At 45.7% G+C, this 21,667-nt stretch overlaps 1 protein-coding gene across 3 annotated transcripts in view; it reads left to right on the forward strand.

Annotated features, from left to right (window-relative positions):
• Positions 1-21,667, forward strand: part of GAPVD1 (GTPase activating protein and VPS9 domains 1) — a 284,263-nt gene that overhangs the window by 234,678 nt on the left and 27,918 nt on the right. For all 3 annotated transcript variants that reach the window (XM_082263589.1, XM_082263587.1, XM_082263588.1), the window contains 6 exons: positions 54-131; positions 212-334; positions 3,017-3,143; positions 6,904-7,013; positions 12,256-12,415; positions 19,208-19,395. In XM_082263589.1, the coding sequence (XP_082119715.1) occupies positions 54-131; positions 212-334; positions 3,017-3,143; positions 6,904-7,013; positions 12,256-12,415; positions 19,208-19,395 (786 nt within the window). The remainder of the gene's footprint in view (positions 1-53; positions 132-211; positions 335-3,016; positions 3,144-6,903; positions 7,014-12,255; positions 12,416-19,207; positions 19,396-21,667) is intronic.

Here is a 21,667-nt window from a genome sequence, read left to right on the forward strand (position 1 = left end):
CATTAAGGCCAAGAACAGAAAATGATAATGTTGTTTCTCTCATGTTTTTTCAGCTCCTATCCCATTCAGGAAAAAGGAAAAACAAGAAAAGGAGAAGGAGGACCTGGGGCCAGACAGATTCTCCATGCCAGGTACAGATTTAGTATCTTCATCAGTTTATTTTTTGTCAGTATTCGAGTCCTGTTGATGACAAATAATTTTTACTTTTCAGAAGACGCAGTGTCAAGGCTGGGTCCACATTCTCAAGCTGCTGAGGACATTCTTGATAAGTACAGGAATGCTATCAAAAGAACAAGCCCAAATGATGGAACTGCTGTATCTTATGAGGGAGCAGGTAAAATGCATACATACATATGATAAATCCTGTTTATTCTTACAATAAGCAGGAAGAAAGCATAACATTTCATTGAGGACAGTATAACGAGTATGGGCTGCACTCTTTTAGTCAAATGAGGTGCAGATTTACAAAAATGTTTTGCGGTAATGCACACTATGCTTTTTGATGCCTGTGGGGCTATTGATTTTAAATCGCACCACAGCACACTGAAACCTACTACCATGCATTGTAGTGTACTGAATCCCAAAAAAAGTGCAGGAATGTTTTTGTTTTTTTGTTTGTCTGCACAGGTGCATTGGCATCCTATTCGAAGTTATTTTACCCCCTACCCGACCGCCGCAAGTACATATACTGCGGCGGTCAGCCCCTCACAGGCAAAGTGACGTATGGGTACGTCACTAGCCTGTGAGGCTCTGGGGAGCGAGCGCGCGCCTCCGGACCCGATGTCCGCCGGTCACTCGCGATCGTCGGGTGGAGAGGGAGAAAGGCAGGCGGCTGATGTAAACAAGTCACCTGCCACTCTCCCCTGTGTAGGAATAGTGATCATACGGTTCTACTATGTAGGACCGTTGATCACTGTTCCTACACCTCAAGCCACAGTTAGAATCACGCTCCTAGGGACACACACTACCCCTCCCTCTCAAAAAAAGTTAACCCCTTCACTACCAGTGTCATTTTACAGTAATAGTGCATATGTATAGCACTGATTACTGTAGTAATGTCACTGGTAACCCCAAAAGTGTCAGTCAAGGGTCCGATCTGTCCGCCGCAATGTCGCAGTCCCGCAAAAAAAATCGCAGATCACCGCCATTACGCGTTAAAAAAAAAAAACCAACAAAAATGACAAAAATCTTTCCCTTTGTTAGTAAACGCGATAACTTTTGCGCAAACCAATCAAAATACGCTTTTTGCGATTTTTTTTTTTTTTTTTTTTTTTTATTAAACATATGTAGCATAAAACAAATTGGCCGAAAATGTTAAAACATTTTGATTTTTACAATTTTTTTGGGGGGGAATTTCATATAAAAAAAATGTGAAAAATATTGTTATTTTTGCAAAATTGTCGCTCTTTTTTTGTTTATAGCGCATGATCAAAAAATCGCACAGGTGATCAAATACCACCAAAAGAAAGCTCTGTTTGTGGGGAAAATAAGGACGTCAAATTTGTTTAGGTACAGCATCGCACGACTGCGCAATTGTCTGTTAAAATCACGCAGTGCCTAATCGCAAAATACCCCCTGGTCAGGAATGGGGTAAAATCTTCCGGGGCTTAAGTGGTTAAAGCAATGGGCTGCTAGAATGTAACTTGCATTGTATATGCAACGTAGACTGGTGTAAATGAGAACGTATAGCATCTTTCCCTTATCCCATCATTCTTCATGAAATATCTGCCTATTTGCAGGTTTACATGTAAATGACTGCTTCTAATACAAAAGGCCCATACACACCATAAGAAAATCGTATAACAATTTCCAACTGTCAGTCGATTATCTGTTCGTTAGTGTAGTGCTTTCGACAGCCAATTCTGACTGTTCAGATGAAAACAAACGAAGGTGCAAGCTGGAAAGTTGTGATCATACGTGACCACAACGTCCAATTTTCGTTTAATGTGTAAGTACTCGTACTGGATAATCAAATAGAAAATACCGTGCATAATCAGAAGCAAAGAACGACCCAGAACGTTGCTACGTTTGCCTACATTTTCTGAGAATTTTCGTTCAAGTTAATAATCTAGGTTACATCATGATACACACCTTAGTGGAAAATCAGACAATCATTTGTCCAATTTTCTCATAGTGTGTACTAGGCTGACCACTCTAACCTGGAATGGTTTTACTGCAGTTTGGATGGGTTCACACATCCAAATTATACAATACATGTTGGAGGGTGTATTGCAATCAGTAAAATCAAATGTTGATGTGCGTACAAACAGCAGCGCACATTGGCTCAGACTTGTTTTCTTTGCATGGCTTTCTGAGTATGCCAGATATAAAAACTAACATTTTTATGAACGCTCTGCCATCAAAAGAAAGATACTTCTATTATACTGGGAGATATTTGTGAAGATTGCTACAGATTGTTCTTACACTCGTATGCAATTGTTCGTCATCCTTGCACTACCTAATCTCCTGATTTGTTATTGAAATCACGACACCATTGTATACAATAGTGTATTATGTATGGGTAGCTCTGTGCTGTGAAATTTATGGATAAGTCCACCCTAAAACTTAAATCCCTATATCTATAGATCTCCACGATTTAACACTAACCTATCTAGCCCTGTAAAGAAGAAATCAGTATACAGTATATACCTTTTTTGAAGCCGATCTGGCCCGGTCTCTAGCGGTGGAAGCTCTGCAGAGGACACAGCCGACAACAGCTGTAAAAAGAATGGGAAGTGACCTCACCAAGAGACTTACTATGGGGCTTCTGTTGTCAGCTGTCTCCTCTGCACCCACCTAAACAGCAAAGCGGCGGCTGACAGCTCAGCGTGGGATTGGGTCGGATCGATTTAAAAAAAGGTATGTATACTGATGTCTTCTTTACAGGGCCAGAATAGGTTAGTGTTAGATCATGGGATTGCAGATGCAGGGATTTTAGTATTAGAGTGGACTTATCCTTTAATGGACATTTTCATTTATTTTAGCAGCAGTTTGACTAGTGTTTGCTTTGTTGTAGATGTAACAGGTTATGAAAGATTTCATGATCCTTCAAGGGAAGATGCATTGCCAAACATGACATCTGATGACCTCCCAGATTCTGCCAGTCAATCAGCTCACCCTCCTGAATCTGCCTTCTCTTATAGGTATGTACAAGCCTTTGATGTCTCTTCCAATAAGGAGCTTGTGTATTCTTTGGAATTCTGGGCCAGAATAATGTATGAAGCGGACTGTTAAATGTTTTAGCATGTTGCAGGGCATAAATCCTGCCAAAAAATACACTCAGCTCTTACTGTATACCAAGGGAGGTAGAGAGAGAAAATGATCTGATTTAAGAAACCTTTACCGAGAGAATATTGAAGCTGCTACTTGCTGGCTTCCCGTTCTAAAAATATGCTTTGCCTGGCCGTCATGTAAATCTGATTTCTTTGTGCTTTGAGTCACTGATCTGGAACAAGTTTCGCTAATCAGGATTTTGAACTTAATCTTCATGTTTACTCTTGGTCGGTTATTTTAAGAGAAGTATGGGTTTCTTTTTTTTTTTTTTTTGTTTTTTTTGCCTAATCTCAATCCTTGTGAGCTGCTAGTACTGAAAACTCTTTCAGAAGTGCACCCTTTCTGTTAAAGAGATAATTACCTGTAAGAGGGACTACAGTCTTCTCTGGAGTGTCATACTGACAATGGGAGACTGGATCTGCCTCCTATCATTCTCCCCTCTTTGATGTGGGCTAGAGGTTCTCCGCTCATTCCCAAGACTTCACACAGCATAGCACATCACCTCACCACCTCCCACCCCCCTCCCTTTTCTCTTTTAGGCAGACAAACCTAAACACACAAGGTTTCAGTAACAGCAGCAGCACTTCTGTGAAGAGAAGTCATTGAAATGCTGTTTTTACATATTTAATTTGTGTACGTAGGTGTATGCTCCCCACACCGTGTGTTCACAAGAGAGAATCCCACAGTAAGGTGGGTGACACACAGCTCCTGATCTTCTTGACCATTGAGTTATACTGCCCCTTTCAGGAGTAGGACACTAGGCAGAAAAAGAACTTTACTATGCCTGTGGGCAGTCCCAGGAGGTATACCCCCCCCCCCCCCTGCTATAGGTACTAAGTTTTTTTTTCTTTTCTTTTTTTTTCCTCTGCCTAGTCAGGAGTAAGGACCTAGTTCCTTGCTGGGATCTCTGGTCCTGGCAATTGTTTTCTTTTTAGTTTTTTTTTTTTTCCTGTAAGATCTACAATCAACTACTGGACTGGATGACTTGCTGGATAATCTAGATCCAGTGGTCATCCCAGTCTGGCCAGCGAGCCAGACCACAGCTCCGCGAGGGGAGAGTGTCAAGGAGATCCACAAAATGTTTTTGTTGGGGGTACCCAGAAAGGGGGACAAAGCGTGTCCTTTTTAGATATTTTAGGCCCTGATTTTCCTTTTGCGAATTTAATTCCTGCAAAGTTTCAGGTGCTGTCTGAACAACCTACGGCCCCCCCCCATCCCTGTCCAGGGAATTAATTTACTTAGGTCTGATTCTATTTCTGACTAGGGTGGTCCTTCCTCTGGACAAACTTCAGGAACCACAGGGCATGATTCTCTTACTGCTGTCACACAGATAGTTCTCTCTCCCATTTTGCATACAGGTTCTGAGTCTGGTGGTATCCACCTTTAAGACCGTTCTGACAGTCTTAAGTGCAGATCCTTTAGCAGGTTCAGCTCCACAGAAGGATATTTAAGTTCGTGACAAGGTCACAGGTCCTCTGATAGACACCACAGGCGTCCACACAGTAAGGCCAGTATCATCCTCGGCTAAGGCTTCCGCAGTTCCTGTGAGGAATCGAGAACGAAGATCTTCCAATCATCCTGGTGGCTGCAAATGTCCCTTGGGGGGGTCTTCCTCTTAGATTTCCTATATGGTCTCTTTTGCCTGGGATTTAAATTTAGTACTTTCGGTTCTCCAAAACCTCCATTTGAGAATATTCAGAAGATTCTCTTGCTACGTTAACCCAGAAGGTGACACTACCCACTAACCACAACCCCCCCCCCCCCCCCCCGCTCCGGCTGCTATAAAATACTATTTGATTTATACCATCCCATCTGTTATATAACAATATGTGTCGCAGTGCCTGTGCTGTATAAAACAAAATGCAGATTTCTACCTCCCGGCGCTCATGTGACTCCTTGGCTCTCTCCTCTCCCCGGCTGACCGATATAGCTGGAGGGGCCGAGAACTCTCACCGGATGTCAACCGGGAAAAGATGAGCAGAGACCCGAGGAGTCACATGAGCGCCAGAAGACGCTCTGAGATGAGGTAGAAATAGGCATAGTTTTTAATAAAGCACAGGCACCTGGGACACATATTATTATATAAGGGATGGGATGGTATAAATTGAATAGTCTTTTTTAGCAGCCGGAGCAGAGGGGCGGGCAGTGTCTCGAGCAGAAAGGCTATCTGCGGATGACAGAGACACATAAACTAACCACGGTGTCGGGGCTCAGCAGCCATTATAAACTGTGGTCAGTTTAAGGGGGGGGGGGGGGCAGAACCAGGCAGGATCAACCAGGTATTTTAGATTATACAAGGGGCCAAGATACACAGCACAAACACTGTGCTGTTACTCCTGCTTTAAGGGAACAGGATCTATTTTTTTTTTTTCAGGGTTACAAACACTTAAGTGGAACTTCACTCTCTATCAACTCTCAATCAACATTGACTCTTTTATTCCTTATGCTGCTAGCATTAGTAAATTGATAGAAAAGTATATCCTATTTACTTGTTTTATACTTTTTTTTTTTTTTTACGTTTCTTCTGTTACCTCCTGGTTCCATGCCAAGGCAAATTATGTCATACATCCCTGGAGTCATTAGAGGAGGAGGGGTTTTCTCTACTAATCACAACCTCCTGCATGCAGGCCTGAGCTAGGGGCAGATAGATTCCAGGAAGTAAATTCTGCATGAATAACCTGCCCTTACTTAAGATGGCCACATCCAAAAATGCTAGGTGGTGTTTTTCAAAGTGATTTCTTAGCAAAATAAAGCTTGAAGACATGGATGGATGGGGGAGTTTGCTTTACATATTAAAAATGAATGAAATGGTGTTTTCCGGTTGTGCTGCTCTAATGCATTGTAGTTCCACTTTAATAAATGCAAATCATTGGTTCCATGTCAGGTTCACTTTTATACATTTGCAATCTCTAAACCACAACACAAAAACTACAATCTCCATAGCCTTTTAACCAGATAGGTCATATTGTATGTTTGTTAGGGGATGTTGTAATCTTTCTGGAGATGGGGGACTGATAATCATTTAGGATACTCTGCAAAGCCCTGGATAACCTATACTTGCTATATAAATAAGAAATACTAAATTGGGAAGTAGTACCAGAGAAAAATTATCGTTTCTTTTTAGTGATCATGTGTTATTGATTTGATAAGTAGCTGCGCATTGTTAAGCTGGCCATAGATTGATCAAATTTTGGCCGGTTCAGCTGGGACAGGCCGAGATTCGATCCATCTATGGGCAGGCTACTTGTACTTTGCAAAGTAGATACAACTAGCCTGTTCGATTTTTTACATTGGATTTACTGCTGGCGGCTATAGTTGCTAGCAGTATTCATTGTGTTCTGCTGACTGGGAAGGCTCCCTGCTGTCAGAACACAAAAGCGCTTCGGTAGGCATTCCCCATTAACGCTGACTGTGTTGATGGGGGGGATAGAGCGATTTTCTTTGGTTGCAGGAAATAAAATAGTTATCTGTGGCTTACCTTAGTGTTTCTACTATATGCCACAAAGCTGAAGAGTTGTAGATCTGTGTAGTAGGAAGTTTCAGGTTGGTACGATGTGTGACACAGCCTTACCGTGGTTTATACAGTACAGACCCATGTATTCACTAGCCATTATCTTCTTGTTCATATAGGGATGCAAAGAAGAAGTTGCGATTAGCATTATGTGCTGCAGATTCAGTTGCTTTTCCAATGCTATCCCACTCCACTCGTAATGGTCTGCCAGATCATACTGACCCAGAAGGTAAGTTAGCAGATTTATAATAGTGCTGTAAGTCTGTGAAGGCTCTCATTTATCCAGGTCATGGTATAGCTAGTATTAGTCACATTCAGCTTGTTCCACAGCGTCACAAAATGGAAGAAGCCATTTGGATAAGTAACAAAATGCTTCTCAGCATTACAGAACAAGTCCAGCTGAATGTGGACAACTGCTGCAAGCTGTATGAATTTTAGATATGACATGAACACGCATTCTTCTGTCTTGCAATTGTGGGTGAACATGCAGAGTGTGTGTAAACGCCCTCCACCCCTGGGTTGCCTTTAAATTGGAACTATACTTGCCTCGCCTTCAGCGATGTGACATTCCCGAGCTCCCCACCCAGCTCCTGACATCTTCGGGAGAGGTTGACCTGCACAGGAGTTCGGTCAGATTTGGCTTTGCCGAATTTGTACAGTGAGTTGTGTGTGCAACGACTCACTGTACAAGAACGGAGAAGAAGATGAATAACTTTAAGAGCCAGTTCACACTACCACGACCAGAAAGTCGCCCCATGACTTGTTTAGAGACTTGTTTAGAGACTTGTGCACTATGAAGAGACAGGCGACTTTGTCTGTGGGGAATGCCTGGCTAATCTTTCTTCTTCCTGGAAAGTCTGATAACAAGTCGTGTCAATTAAGATAAGGAGGCGACTCCCATTGAAGTATATGGGACAGTCGGATCACAGGTCGCCTCAAAGTAGTACAGGACCCTTTTCTGAAGTCGGAGCGACTTCAGTAGTGCCAATTAAGACGGCACTGATTGATTAACATTGCTTTTGTTATGTCAAGCTACCTGGGGCAACACAAGTCGCCTCACAAGTCGTGCTAGTGTGAATGGGCTCTAAGAGCAGAGACAAAGCATTAAAATTCCTGCCTGTTTGCCCATTTAAAATGTTGCTAAATTATCTACTAAATAAATAAATCCATCCTTGTAGGCTGATTGTTCTATGAACAGTTGCTTGGGACAATGAATCTAATTGGGCGCTGTGGGCATGTTCTCTGATGTTTGCAGATAAAAAAAAAAAAGATTTTTTTTTTCCTTACATTGCTTTTCTTTTGTTGCAAAACAGGCTACATGTTGAATTTATTAAATTGGTCTTTTCTGACAGTAATTTAAAGAGATATTAAACCCAAACCAAAAAATATATTCTATATGCATAAAATATATTGCAGCTTACCAATCATTAGATGTGGTGGTTGCATTAGTTTTCTTTTAATGCTTTCATCCCCTTTTGTTTTCACCTTGTGATCTGGCCAGTAGCACACCACCTGTATTCGAGTGCCTCCACTCTGGATGATGGAGCACAGTGGCAGCTTTGGACAGCAGTGTTGTCAGTCTGGGGGGAGTGTTAGATGGAGTTGAGTTTTTTAATTTGTTAACTCAATCTGCTAGAGCAGCTAAGATTTTTTTTTAAGCAGTTACTGCAAACCGTCTGATTCTTTTTGTGGTAAAGGCTTTACATAAAAAAATTCTGATCATTGTAGTTGTTAGTAGTAAATGGGTTGTCTCAAACCCGCAACTACTACTTCTGCAAAAGAAAAAACAGATTTCACATATCAGGTGAATATAAAGGAAAGAGAGCCTAAAGAAAGGAAACTAATGCAGCCTTGTTATCTAGAAATTAGTAAGCAGCAATATATTTGCTTCTGGCTTTGTTATATGGAAAGTCCAACTGAATAATAAATAGTTGTTAAAACTATTTTCACCTTTTCTTATCCTTTGTTGAATAGCCGCACTGCTGCCATCCTACATCTTTCCAGCCTCTTCACATGTATGATTTCTAGCAACTGTTGCACATCATTTTTCAAAGCATTTTTCTTTGGCAGCATTTTTTTCCTGTCTGTCCCTGGGTTAACCATGGAGCCCCTGGAGCATGTTTCCCAACCTGACCCTCTCTGAGGCCGTGGGGCCCCTCCAAGGCCCAATCTGCTTTGTCTGCTATGACGGCTTTCTTGGAGTCACTAGTGTCCAAGGGGGAGATGTTCTTGAAAAACAGGACGAGGATAAAACGCCCCCCGCCTTTGCCTGCATCCTCTGTCTCCTCAGATTCGGAGGTTGAGTTTGCCAAGCGGACGCGAGTCTCCCTACTGGGTCTGCGTCCACGCACCCTGAATGCTCTGATAGTGAGGACGATTCCTCTTCCACTACAGCCATGTACGAAAAGGCGCTAGTGGATGCAGTGATTGTAGCAGTGCGGGAAACCTTTAAAAATGGAAGACGCGGCGGCGGCGTCGGAGGACCCGATCCGTTTGAGTACCCGCAAATCCTCGAAGGCGACGAAGCGGTTTCTCTTTCCCACCTATTGTGACAAAATTGTCACGAGTGTTTGAGGTTCACCTAAACACAATGTCGGGGTGCAAAAGTGCTTCGCTCTTTCGAGGAGTCCCTGTTAAAAAAGCTGTGGTGGACTCTCAGGTTTCCAGGTTAAATAAAGGCATGCTTCTTCCGGTGGAGGACTCTCCATCTTTTAAAGACCCTTTTGACAAGATAGTGGAGTCTCTGGTCCGACATCTTTTTACCATGGCCGGTTCCATCCTTAGACCGTTGTTTACCATACATTTTGGTCTCCCAGACCTTAACGGAATGGGCAAAACTTTTACGTCAGGATTTGGAGGGAGAACAGATTTCTCCTAACCTAGCGGAGCTGGTGGACCAGTTGGTCCAGGGATTGCAGTTCATCTGTGATGCCTTTCTAGATGGGGCTCCTTTTAGTCTGCAGGGTATCTGTAATCGCAGTGACCCTGAGGTGCATGATTTGGCTCAAACATTAGTCTGCGGACCAGGCTTCCAAGAAGGTCCTGTCTGATCTCTAATTTGTGGGAGATCTCCTGTTTGGAGCTTCCATGGATGAGATCATTAAGGGTCCTATGGGAGGGAAAGAGCACTCTTCTCTCACAGGCTACCAGGAGCAAGGAGGCTCGTCGCAAACATGGCCCTTTCTTCTCAGCTCACAAGCGTCCCTTTCGTTCTTCAGGATCTCAGGACAAGGGATCGAAACCCTCGGGAGGTTCCAAGAGGCCCTGGTCTGGTAAACAGACAGTGGATCCCTTCAGACCTGCAGACAAGCATTCTTCTGCCTGAAGGGACGCCCTCACGTGTATCTGAGGGGGGGGGACGTCTTTCCTTTTTTCCGGACCCATGGACCTCCTTGATTCAAGACTGGTGGATCCATGAATTGATCCTGTCCGGTTACAAGATCGAGTTTCAGTCGTCGCCTCCGGCAAGGTTCTTCCCTTCCAACCTGCGTTTGTCCCCATATCGCCTGCGCGGTCTCCTCTGGGCGGTGCAAGATTTACTTCTACAAGGGGTTATTGTACCGGTTCCCGTTTTGGAATGTTTTCAGGGGTTTTACTCAAACCTGTTTACTGTTCCCAGGAAAGAGGGAAAGGTTAGCCCGATCTTGGACCTCCAGGCCTTGAACCGCTTTGTGTGGGTACAAAAATTCTGGATGGAGTCCATTCGCACAGTAGTTGCATCCCTTCATCAGGGGGATCTCCTGGCCCTTCATAGATATCAAGGACGCTTACCTTCATATCCCAAAAAATGTCGGGTGGGCATTAGTGTTTTCTTTGCTTTGTCATGGGCGAGGAGACATCAATTCTTGGCATTACCCTTTGGTTCAGCCTCAGCTCCTTGGGTGTTCACAAAACTGTTGGCCCCGGTGTTAGCATTGTTGCATCAGCGGGGGATTGCAGTACTGGGGTACCTGGACGATCTTTTGTGAGCAGAGTCTCTTACTGCCTTGAAGGACAACCAGGACATCACTGGGAGATATCTGCAAGAGTTCGGATAGAAACTACATTTCCAAAAATCTACTCTGGTTCCGTCCACCAAGCTGGACTACCTGGGCTTGACCTTGGACTCAGCCTCAGCCTGGTTGTTTCTTCCGGAAGGGGGGGGACTCCAGAAGTTGCAGGATGCGATTTGGCTCCTGTTGTCCAACAGGAGGTCATCTCTCAGGACATGTATGCGAGTGCTGGGCCTGATGGTTTCCACCTTCGAGGCGGTTCTGTTTGCACAGTTCCATGCAAAGGGAGATTCTTGGCAAGTGGGACAAGAATCCACAGTCTCTAGACAATGTGATCCTGTTGAGTCAGGATACGAGAGGGTCCCTAATTTGGTGGCTTGGCTCTTCGACAGGGAAAATCCTTTCTTCCCCTGTACTTGGAAGGTGGTTACCACGGATGCCAGCCTGTCCGGGGGGAGAGGCGTCTTGGGCACAGATTGTGCTCAGGGAGTTTGGACTCTGGAGAAGTCCAGGCTGCCGATTTAAATATCTTGGAACTTCGGGCGATTAGGTTTTGCCTGACCCATTAGACGGATTGTCTGCAGGGGAGCCCAGTCAGGATTCAATCGGACAATGCCATGGCATATGTCAATCACCATGGGGACACAAAAAGTGTCCTAGCGGCCCGGGAAGTTGCCGGCATTCTACAGTGGGCAAAACACGTTGTACCAGTCCTCTCTGCTGTGCATATTCCAGGAGTGGAGAATTGGCAGGCGGGTTACCTCAGTCGGCAGGTGTTGGACCAGGGAAATGGTCTCTTCATCCCGGAGGCGTTTCTTCAACTGTGTCTCTGGTGGGGAACTTCCGAAGTGGGCCTGTTGGCCTCTCATCTTAACAGGAAGGTGCAGAGGTTTCTAGCATGGTCTCAGGATCCTCTGGCCAACAACACAGACGCTCTGGTCGTCTGTGCTCACCTTCACAAAATGTTATGTAGTGGATGTGTTGGTATCTGCGGACACTGCCTTTGGCTGCAAGGTTTTTCAGGCTGTGGTTTGAGAAGACAAGTCCTCTTTGAGGGTGTTTTATTTCAGATGAGCTCCAGTTCTTGGTTGCACTTGTTACCTGGTTCGCTAGGTTTAGCTGTTTGGGGAGTTTTTTTCTGCTGTGTTTTTCCCACCCCTCATGTTTGACACTGCTTTGGGACGTCCCAATGGTCAAGAAGATCTGGAGCTGTCTGTCAATGAACGTAAGAGAAAATTGGATTTCTTACCATAAAACCCTTTTTTTTTTTTTTCAGTCCTGTATCCCAGGAACACTGTACAATTTATATTCAGAGTTGGGAGACCTAACACTTTCACTTATGTATGAAGTTTTTTACTGCTGAGCTTGCATTACCTTTTTGCTTAATTTTACTCTTAAACCTACAGTTGTGCCGATTTATTTATTTATTTTTTTTGCATATGTAACTAGAACATTTTTATGACCCTGTCTTTTACACAGACAATGAGATTGTTTGCTTCCTGAAAATCCAGCTGGCTGAGGCCATAAACCTACAGGACAAGAACCTCATGGCTCAGATTCAGGAGACCATGCGCTGCGTAACCCGCTTTGACAACCGAGCATGCAGCAAGATCCTCACGTCCATTGCAGAGGACTATAGGTATGGAATACTAGTAATGAATCTGTAAAGGTTTTTTGTCCTTTATGATGTCTGCTACATTCCACCTAAGATACTTATAGACTGGGAATTTTGGGCAGACAATCAATTGGATTGACTGGTAGAATTTTTTAATTCCTGGACACTACCCCATAGCAAAAAAGAAGGGTCTTATCTGTTGGCTTTAACTGGAAACGGGAGCTTTAGTAATTTGTTTTTCTGCTTTGCCATTTATTTATGAAATCTGGTTTTGTTAATTGTTGAGGGACAAAGCATCATATATTTAACACTGGGTTATACTGCTGCTTATAGGAAAATTGGACACTGACAAGGGGCCAAGATAACCCATCCCACTCCCACCATGGCTGATGACTCCATGGGATTATTTCAACCTGAGCTGTGTTTTCTCTTCAATGAAGCTTCTTCCTTGTTGGGGTTGGTGTTTTGAGGTGGAGGTGGTCTATTTGACACCATGTCACATGCTACACCCGAAATATGGATGTAAAATGGTCTTAAAGTGATTGTAAATTTTTACATATACCCAGTGAAGTGACTATACACTATAGGTGATACAGAGAAGAAACAAATACTCTTACATACATTTTACCTGTTTATCTGCAGTCTTCTTTTCTCTACATCCATTCAAAGTGCAGAACTTTGTCTAAGCTGTCAGAAAACGGGACAGAGAGCTTAAATTACTCTGCAAAGCTCAGTAAGGAGTGCTCTGAGAGCTGATTGGAGGGAAGGCAAACACTCCCTTCACACAGAAACTGAGCTGAGGCTGTCAATCACAGGTGTTGGAGGTCTCTCCCCGTCTCCTTTTTCTCTTGGTGTCAGAAAAACCTGTCAAAAGTAACTCATGCTGATGGCAGAGGAACATAGCATCAGACAGAATTGAGACAGTAAAGACAAGTACACACTAAATGAGCATATGCTTTGTTCAAATGTCATGTCTGAGGTTTACAGCCACTTTAAAGGTGGACTTGGCCATTAAGAAACTGTTTCTCTTTCGTTCATTGACACACAGATCCTGATTTTTCTTAACCATTGGGTTATACTGCTCTCTACAGTAGGCAGGAAAAAGCTTGACTACGCCTCTGGGCAGTCCCAGGGGGGTGTACACCCACTCTCAGGTATAGGCACTCAGTTTTTTTCTGCCTAGTCATGAGTAAGGACCTAGTTCCTTGCTAGGATCTCTGGTCCTGGCAATTTTTTCTTTTTGAATGGCATTTTTTTCCTCTTTATTATTTTGTTCCTGTGTGATCTACAATCAAGTGTCGGACTGGGCAATGAACTGGATAATCTAGATCCTTAGGGTCCCCCCAGTCCAACCAGCGAGCACGTGCAGACCGCAGCTCTGCGGTAGGTCAGCCGCAACATAGCCCCACTGAGACCAGCGCTGGCCTGCAAGTTAAATGTCTCACGAGGGCGCATACAAAGTGGTTTCGGCCTGATTCGCAGCATTTCCTCCTGGCCGTCAGAACCCACATTATGATGGAGCGGTGGTCTGTCCAGAGCAGTGCCCGCCCTGTTCCTGGTATGGTAAGTAGCTGTCCCCCCTCTACTCCTGAAGGATTTTGGGGTAGATATGGGCCCCTCCCTGGGACGGTGGGATCCCCAGGTTCCCCTCCTTCCCCCAGCCCCTCTTAAATTTCGGTGGTCACTGAAAATGGTTGGTGGTTTCGGCCCCTCCTCTCTGGGTGAGGTTATGAACTGGCTGTTGCCACATGCGCTTAAGGGGGGGGGGCTGGTTGAAGTTGCGGCTGACCAGGTTTTCCCAATGCGCAATGGGGGGTTGAGCAGGGTTCCTTGCCATCCTGGGGATTGGTGACTATTTGGGGATTGTTGACTATTGGTGTCTTTTGGGCTCCCTGCGGCGGTTGTTGGGCTGGGGGAGCAGATAGATTAGCATCTGCGGGTAACGCCTCCGGCCAAAAATTTCGGCCGCAGCTTTGCAGCCTGCTAATTGGAAACTACGTGAGGTGGCCCCAGTGCGGATGGCTGAAGCCACTGCCTCCCGTTTGGGCAGCCGCCCTCCCCTTTGCTGATCCTGGGTGGTCGGCTCCACGGGGGCTTGCGTCCAAGCGGCTGGGTGGCCACTGAAATTTAGGCCGCGGCCTACTGGACCATGCAGCCAAGTCGGGCGCCTCCATTGGGGGGCGGTCCCAGTGCATTTAGCTGAAGCCCACACTCTTCCTTTGGGCATCTGCCGGCTGGCATCCATGCACTTGCAGCTGGGCCTCCACAAAAATGTAGGCTGCGACTTGCGGCCTGCAAGGCCATGTGGTCAACTTGGCGCCTTCCTTTGAAGGGGTGGCGCTGTGGGGGCGCTTCATTTTTCGACAGCCTTGCCACCATTATTGTGTGGGGCACCTGTCCTTTTTAGCGCTGCGGGACCATCAGGGTACCCTGCCTGCCTGTCTGCGTCACGGCGGGCGGCCCCTTTTTAAGGGTGCGATTTCCCGTCATGTCCTCTATGGAGGGCTCGTAGGGCAACCCCCCCCCCCTTTGTTTTTTTGCGAGGTCCAGTAGGGTGGTCCATTTGTGGGCCCTTGGTCGGCGTCCCATTTGCGGGATCCCTGTTGGCGGCCTACCCTGATTGTTTTCTGTGTGAGCTTAGTATATAGCGACCCTACTGGGGTCTGCGTCCAAGCACCCTGAGTGCTCAGATAGTGAAGATGTTTCCTCTGCTTATCTAGCCGTGCATGAAAAGGCGCTAGTGGATGCACGGTTTGTGTCAGTGCGTGAAACTTTAAAAAAAATGGAGGTTGCAACTGATGCAGTGTTGGAGGCGCTGGTCCCTTTTGGCACCCACAGTTCCTCCAAAGCGGCAAGGGTGTTCTCTTTTCCGCTTACTTTGACAACATTGTCATGAAACAGTGGGGTTGTCCAAAACGCAGTGGTTCCGAAGCTCTTTTTGCTTGCAGTGTCCTTATGAGGATTAACTGCGTTAAAGGTGGGCAGTCCCACCTGTAGTGGGCTCGTCGGTTTCCAGGTTAAATAAAGCTACCTTAATTCTGATTTGAGGAGTCCCCGGCCTTAAAATATCCAGCTGATAGGAGGGCGGAGGCTCGCCATATGTTTGCTGTGGCTGGTTCGGCACTTAGGCCGGTATTTACTATTGCCCTGGGGTCTGACCGAGTGGGCTAAACTTTTACGCCAGGACCTGGAGGAGAAACAGCTTCCCCTTGTCTTTCCAAAGCTGGCGGATCAGTTGGTCCAGGGGCTACAGTTCATCTTTGATCTGTATCAGCAGTGGTCCTTCGGCGTATTATCTGGCTGAAATACTTGACTGCAAACCAGACTTCTAAGAAGGACTTCTCTAATCCCCCCCTCCCTTGTAGGGGATTGCCTGTTTGGAGCTACCTTGGATGACCTCGTTAAGGGTCTCATGGGGGGGGGGGGGTACTTTTCTTCTGTAGGCTACCAAGGTGGGCCATTCTTCTCAGCTCAAAAGATGTTTTTTTTTTTTTATCAAAAGTCAAGGACCTGGTCTGGCAAGCCACGAGCGGGCTCTTTCAGACATGCGGACAAGGCTGCTCTCTACAAGAAGGGGCACCCTCACCCGTATCTGGAGTGGAGGGACTTCTTCGCTGGTTTTTGGTTCCATGGACCTCCCTGGTATAGGCCATGTGGGTCCACAAAGTTTGTTCGGTCTGGCAACAAGATAGAGTTCGGTCTTATCCTCCCAGAAAAGTCTCTTCCCTTCCAACCTGAACTTGTCCCCAGATCACTTAAGGGTCTCTTTAGGGGTAGTGCAAGACTTGTTCCTTCAAGGGGTGATTGTTCTGATTTTGGAACGTTTTTCAGGGGTTTTATTCAAACCTCTTTACAGTTCCCAGGAGGGAAGGCAAGGTACGTTTAATTCTGGACCTCAGGGCTAAAACTTCTGGTGTGAGTACAGAAGTTCCGCGTGGAGTCCATTCACACGGTAGTGGCGTCCCTACGTCCGAGGGATTTCTTCTTGCTTCGATAGACATCATGGACACCTACCTGCACATTCTAATATGTGCTGGTCACCAACGCTTCCTCTGTTTTGCCGTGGGCGAGGAGCATTATCCGTTTGTGGCGTAGACCTTTGGTCTCGCCTCTGCTCCTCGGGTCTTAACAAAAGTGTTGGCATTGTTTGAGTCAGCGAGGGATAACGATACTGGGGTACCTGGATGATCATCTTCTGCAAGCGGAGTCTCCGACTGCTCTGATGAACAACTGGAGATTGCTCTGCAAAACTCTGAGGGAGTTTGGTTGGATTCTGAACCTTCAGGAGTCTGCTTTGGTTCTGTCCATAAAAACTGGCCTATCTGGGTCTGATTCTGGGCTTGACCTCAGCCAGAGTGTTTCTTCCTCTGGAAAAACTTCAGACGTTACAGGAGGCAATTCAGCTGCTGCTGTTCAGCAGATGGTCATCCCTCCGGGCTTGCATGCGGGTGCTGGGCCTGATGGTGTCCACCCTCGAGGCGGTCTGTTTGCACATTTCCACACAAGATCTCTGCTAAAGAGATTCTGGTGAAATGGGACAAGGATCCACAGTCTCTAGAAGTGGCTTCGTTCTCTGGCACTTCGACAGGGAAAATCCTTTCTCCCCCTGTACTGGACGGTTGTCACCACGGATGCCAGCCTGTCTGGGTGGCGAGGCTTCCTCAGCACAGATGCGTTTAGGGGGTCTGGACTCAAATTCAAGACTGCCGATTAATGTTCTGGAACTCCGAGCAATCAGCCTTTTCTGGCTCATTGGGCAATTCGTCATCAGGGGTGTTCGATACAAATTCATTTGGACAAGGCCACGGCCGTGGTCTGTCATTCACCAAGGGGGCACAAGTAGTGTCCTGGCCGCTCAGTAGGTAGCTGGCATTCTAAGGTGGGCTGACCAATTCATTACAGCCCCCTAAAATTTCTACCACGACTCCTATGCAGGATCGAAGCAGAAGGAATTCTGTCTAGACTGACCCCGCTGGTCTTGGTATGCCGATCGGGTACGGTTAGTCGCCGATACTCCTTGGGGGCTTCCTCTCGGGGAGGATCTGCTGTCCCAAGGACCGATCTTCCATCCTGCTTGAGTCGCTGGCTTTGCAGCTTGACTGTTGAGCGCCGGGTGCTGAAGGATGGAGGTTTGTCTGAGTCGGTGATTCCTACGCTGTTGTAAGCTAGGAAATCTATTTCTAGGAAGATCTACCACTGTATGTGGAAGACGTACATTGCGTGGTGTGAGTCTCTTGGGGTTCATCCTCGCTCTTGTTCGGTGGCTTGGATCTTGACCTTCCTTCAACGGGGGGTTGAACTGAAATTGGCCTCGAGTACCATCAAGGGCTAGGTATCGGCTTTGGCAGTCCTTTTCCAACGACCTTTGGCCTCGCACTCCCTGGTGCGTACTTTTCTTCAGGGTGTCTTGACATTTGGTTCCTTCAGTGCGGCCTCCGTTGCTACCTTGGGATCTTAATGTGGTGCTTTCAGCTCTACAGAAGCCTCCCTTTGAAAATATTCAGGACATTTCCCTGCTTGCGCTGCCCCTGAAGGTGGCCTTTTTTGGTGGCGATCGCCTTTGCGTGCAGGGTGTCGGAACTGGCGCTGTTATCCTGTCATTCACCTTATATGGTGATTCACAAGGATAAGGTGGATCATCGTCCCTGTCTGTCGTTCCTGCCAAGGTTGTCTGATTTTTATTTGAATGAAGACATTGTGTTGCCTTCCCTGTATCCCAGGCCAAAACATCCAAAGGAAATTGCTTTGCATGCCTTGGATATGGTCCGGGCATTTAGGGTGTACCTGGCAGCTACAGAATCTTTTAGGAAATCAGACTCCCTATTTGTGCTAAAGGATGGGCCTCGTAAAGTGTTGTCCGCTTACTGTGCGACCATTTCCAGATGGATCAGACAGACAGACTGTGATTCAGACCTATTCCATCAGGGTTCAGGTTTCTCCTTTCCCTGTCAAGGTGCACTCTACTCGGGCGCTCAGTGCCTCCTGGGCCTTCCGTCATCAGGTGCCAGTGACACAGGTTTGCAAGGCGGCCTCCTGGTCGTCTGTGCACACTTTCACAAAGTTCTATAAAGTGGATGTGTTGGCATCTGCAGATGCTTCCTTTTGGCCGCAAGGTTTTTGTAGGCTGCTGTTTAGAGGTTCTGGTGCTCTTTGAGAATGTATTGTTTTTTTCAGGTGAGCTCCAGTTGTTTTGGTTGAGCTCCTGTTTACCTGGTTAGCTATAGTTAGCCTTGGGAGTTTCTTTTTCGCTGTTCCCACTCCTCATGTTTAATGCTGCTTTGGTATGTCCCAATGATTAAGATCAGGAGCTCTGTCTGTCAATGAACGAAAAAGAGAAAATGGGATTTTTGTATTACCGTAAAATCCATTTCTCTGATGTTCATTGACGGACACAGCACCCACCCCTCTGTGGAGTTGTAATTCTTCTGACACTGCTTGTAACAAAAGTACCTATAGCAGAGAGAGGGAGTATATCCCCTGGGACTGCCCATAGGTGTAGCCAGACTTTTTTTCTGCAGTGTCCTACTCCTGTAGGGGGCAGTATACCCAATAGTTAAGAAGATTAGGAGCTGTGTCCATCAATGAACATCAGAGAAATGGATTTTACGTTAAGTCAAAAATCCCATTTTTACTGAAGTGAAGAACATTTGAACCTATGATAAATGTGCTAAAGCTTTTAAATAGTTTTTTTTAAGTTTTTCAAAGGCCTTGAGATTGAATGCAGCTAAATATGACATTGTATACCTAGACAAGACACACCTGTGCACATAAATAAAATTTGTGCTTAGCTTCTTTCCCTTTTGTTGATTTTTACAGGAAAAGAGCCTCCTACATTGCATATTTAACAAGATGTCGCCAAGGATTACAGACCACGCAGGCTCATCTTGAGCGACTTCTCCAAAGAGTTTTGCGCGACAAAGAAGTTTCCACTCGATACTTCACAACTGTTTGTGTTCGACTATTACTCGAAAGCAAAGAGAAGAAAATTCAGGAATTCATTCAAGGTAGAAATAACCACAATAATCAGCATTTTTGTTGAATTTTCATTGTAGGTCACAGCAGGAGAAAGCGCGTCAAAAGTGATATTAAAGCTTCCAATTTTTTTTAATGAAATAACAAACATGTTTTTCTTGCCTGTTGGCAGTGGTTTTACACAGTGCCTCCACAATTCTGCTCTCCTGGAATTCTCTGCTGGTGCTCTCGGCTCCTCCTCTTCTGCACGTAACTCCATAGGAAGCCACTATTGACAGACAGCGGGGCTCAGCGCAGCCCCCTGCTCCATCATCATAGGATTTGATTGGTAGGATCGGGAGCCAATGGCTCCTGCTTCTATCAATCTGCCCAGTGAGGAGGGACAGAGCCAGGAGAGCTTCTGCTCCTGTTCACATCACTGGATGGAAATCTGGCTCTAATAAGTGTTTGGAGGGGGACCTCTGCAACAGAAGGTTTTTTTCCCTAAAGCATGCAATGCATTAAGGTAAAAAATCTTAAGGCTTTAGAACAAGGGTTGGCAACCTGTCAATCGCGGCCATCTGACAGGTGGATTGTGACCTGACATGCCACCAGCTTCTGATCGAGCTTGCACTAGTGTAGAAAGCATACATTGTCAGGTGGATAGATCTCCACCCGACAGATGCTTTCTAGTCCCGGCCTTTGACTGGCTGTCAGTTGGAGACCAGTGCGACGCCGGCACTGCGAGGGAGCATAATGAATGCAACCAACAAAGGTAATGTTTGTTACAAGGGAAGGCGAGGCGCTGAAGGGGTTAATGACATAGTAATGTGCAGCATGAAGGGGTAATGTGCTGCCATTGGTCACTGATGCATTAGTGACCAGTGGTAGTTAATTAACCCCTTTGTGCTGAATTAGTGGCACCAGTGTCCGTGTTAACCCCTCTATGCTGCAGCATGAAGGGGTTATTAAACACTATAAAAAGAAAGAGGATATACCTGCGCTAAAAAAATATATTTATATTATAGAATTACACTAATAGCGTAATAGTGTAAAATTAGATACCACAGCGCAAACCCAAAATCAATAATCAAACCTTAAATAAAAAAAAAAAAAAATAAATATATATATATATATATATATATATATATATATATATATATATATAATCACAAATTTTCCGCTCGTGAGTGGAAAATGATTGTGGGTGAGGAGGGAAGGCGGCCGGATAATCAGAGCGGAGATCGCTGCACTGTAACATCTTTCATTTGCATTGCTGGGCGCTCAGCTTCACGCGTAGTCCCGCCTCCTGGCTCGGCTCCTTTGATAGACAGAACACCGCCTGTACGTGTGACATCTATCATAGGGGCCGAGGCGGGACTACGTGTGAAGCTGAGCGCCCGGCAATTTAAATGAAAGATGTTACAGTGCAGTGATCCCCGCTCTGATTATCCGGCTGCCTTTCCTCTTCATCTCTCTTCTCCTGCACAGGTGAGGCTGCAATCCATATTTATGGTCACATGGTTGGGGGGGGGGGGTCTAATATAGGATTACAAGGCTCAGCATGTCTTATTCATGGTCACATGGTTGGGGGGGCGTCTCCTATTGGACTACAAGGCTCTGCATTCCATATTTCTATTCACATTCCTAAGGGGGGGTCTCATATAGGACTGCAAGGCACGGCATGTCTTATTTATGGTCACATGATGGGGGGGGCTCATATAGGACTACAAGGCACAGCATGTCTTATGGTCACATGATGGGGGGGTCTCATATAGGACTACAAGGCACAGCATTCCATATTTCTAGTCACATGGCTAGGGGGGGGGGGGTCTCATGGGCTACAAGGCACAGCATGTCTTGTGGCCACATGATGGGGGGGGGTCTCGTATAGGACTACAAGGCACAGCATGTCTTATTTATGGTCACATGATGGGGGGGCGTCTCCTATATGTGGGGCAACTGGTGGCGAGTAACCCTTAAGGCCTGGCTAGTAGCTCAGGACTTGATATTTTGAGCCCCGTATGTACAGTGGGTACGGAAAGTATTCAGACCCCCTTAAATTTTTCACTCTTTGTTATATTGCAGCCATTTGCTAAAATCATTTAAGTTCATTCTTCTTCCTCATGAATGTACACATAGCACCCCATACTGACAGAAAAACACAGAATTGTTGACATTGTTGCAGATTTATTAAAAGAGAAAAAAACTGAAATATCACATGGTCCTAAGTATTCAGACCCTTTGCTGTGACACTCATATATTTAACTTAGGTGCTTTCCATTTCTTCTGATCATCCTTGAGATGGTTCTACACCTTCATTTG

Source organism: Pelophylax lessonae, assembly GCF_965119305.1.
Source record: "Pelophylax lessonae genome assembly, chromosome: 7".
Taxonomy (NCBI): domain Eukaryota; kingdom Metazoa; phylum Chordata; class Amphibia; order Anura; family Ranidae; genus Pelophylax; species Pelophylax lessonae.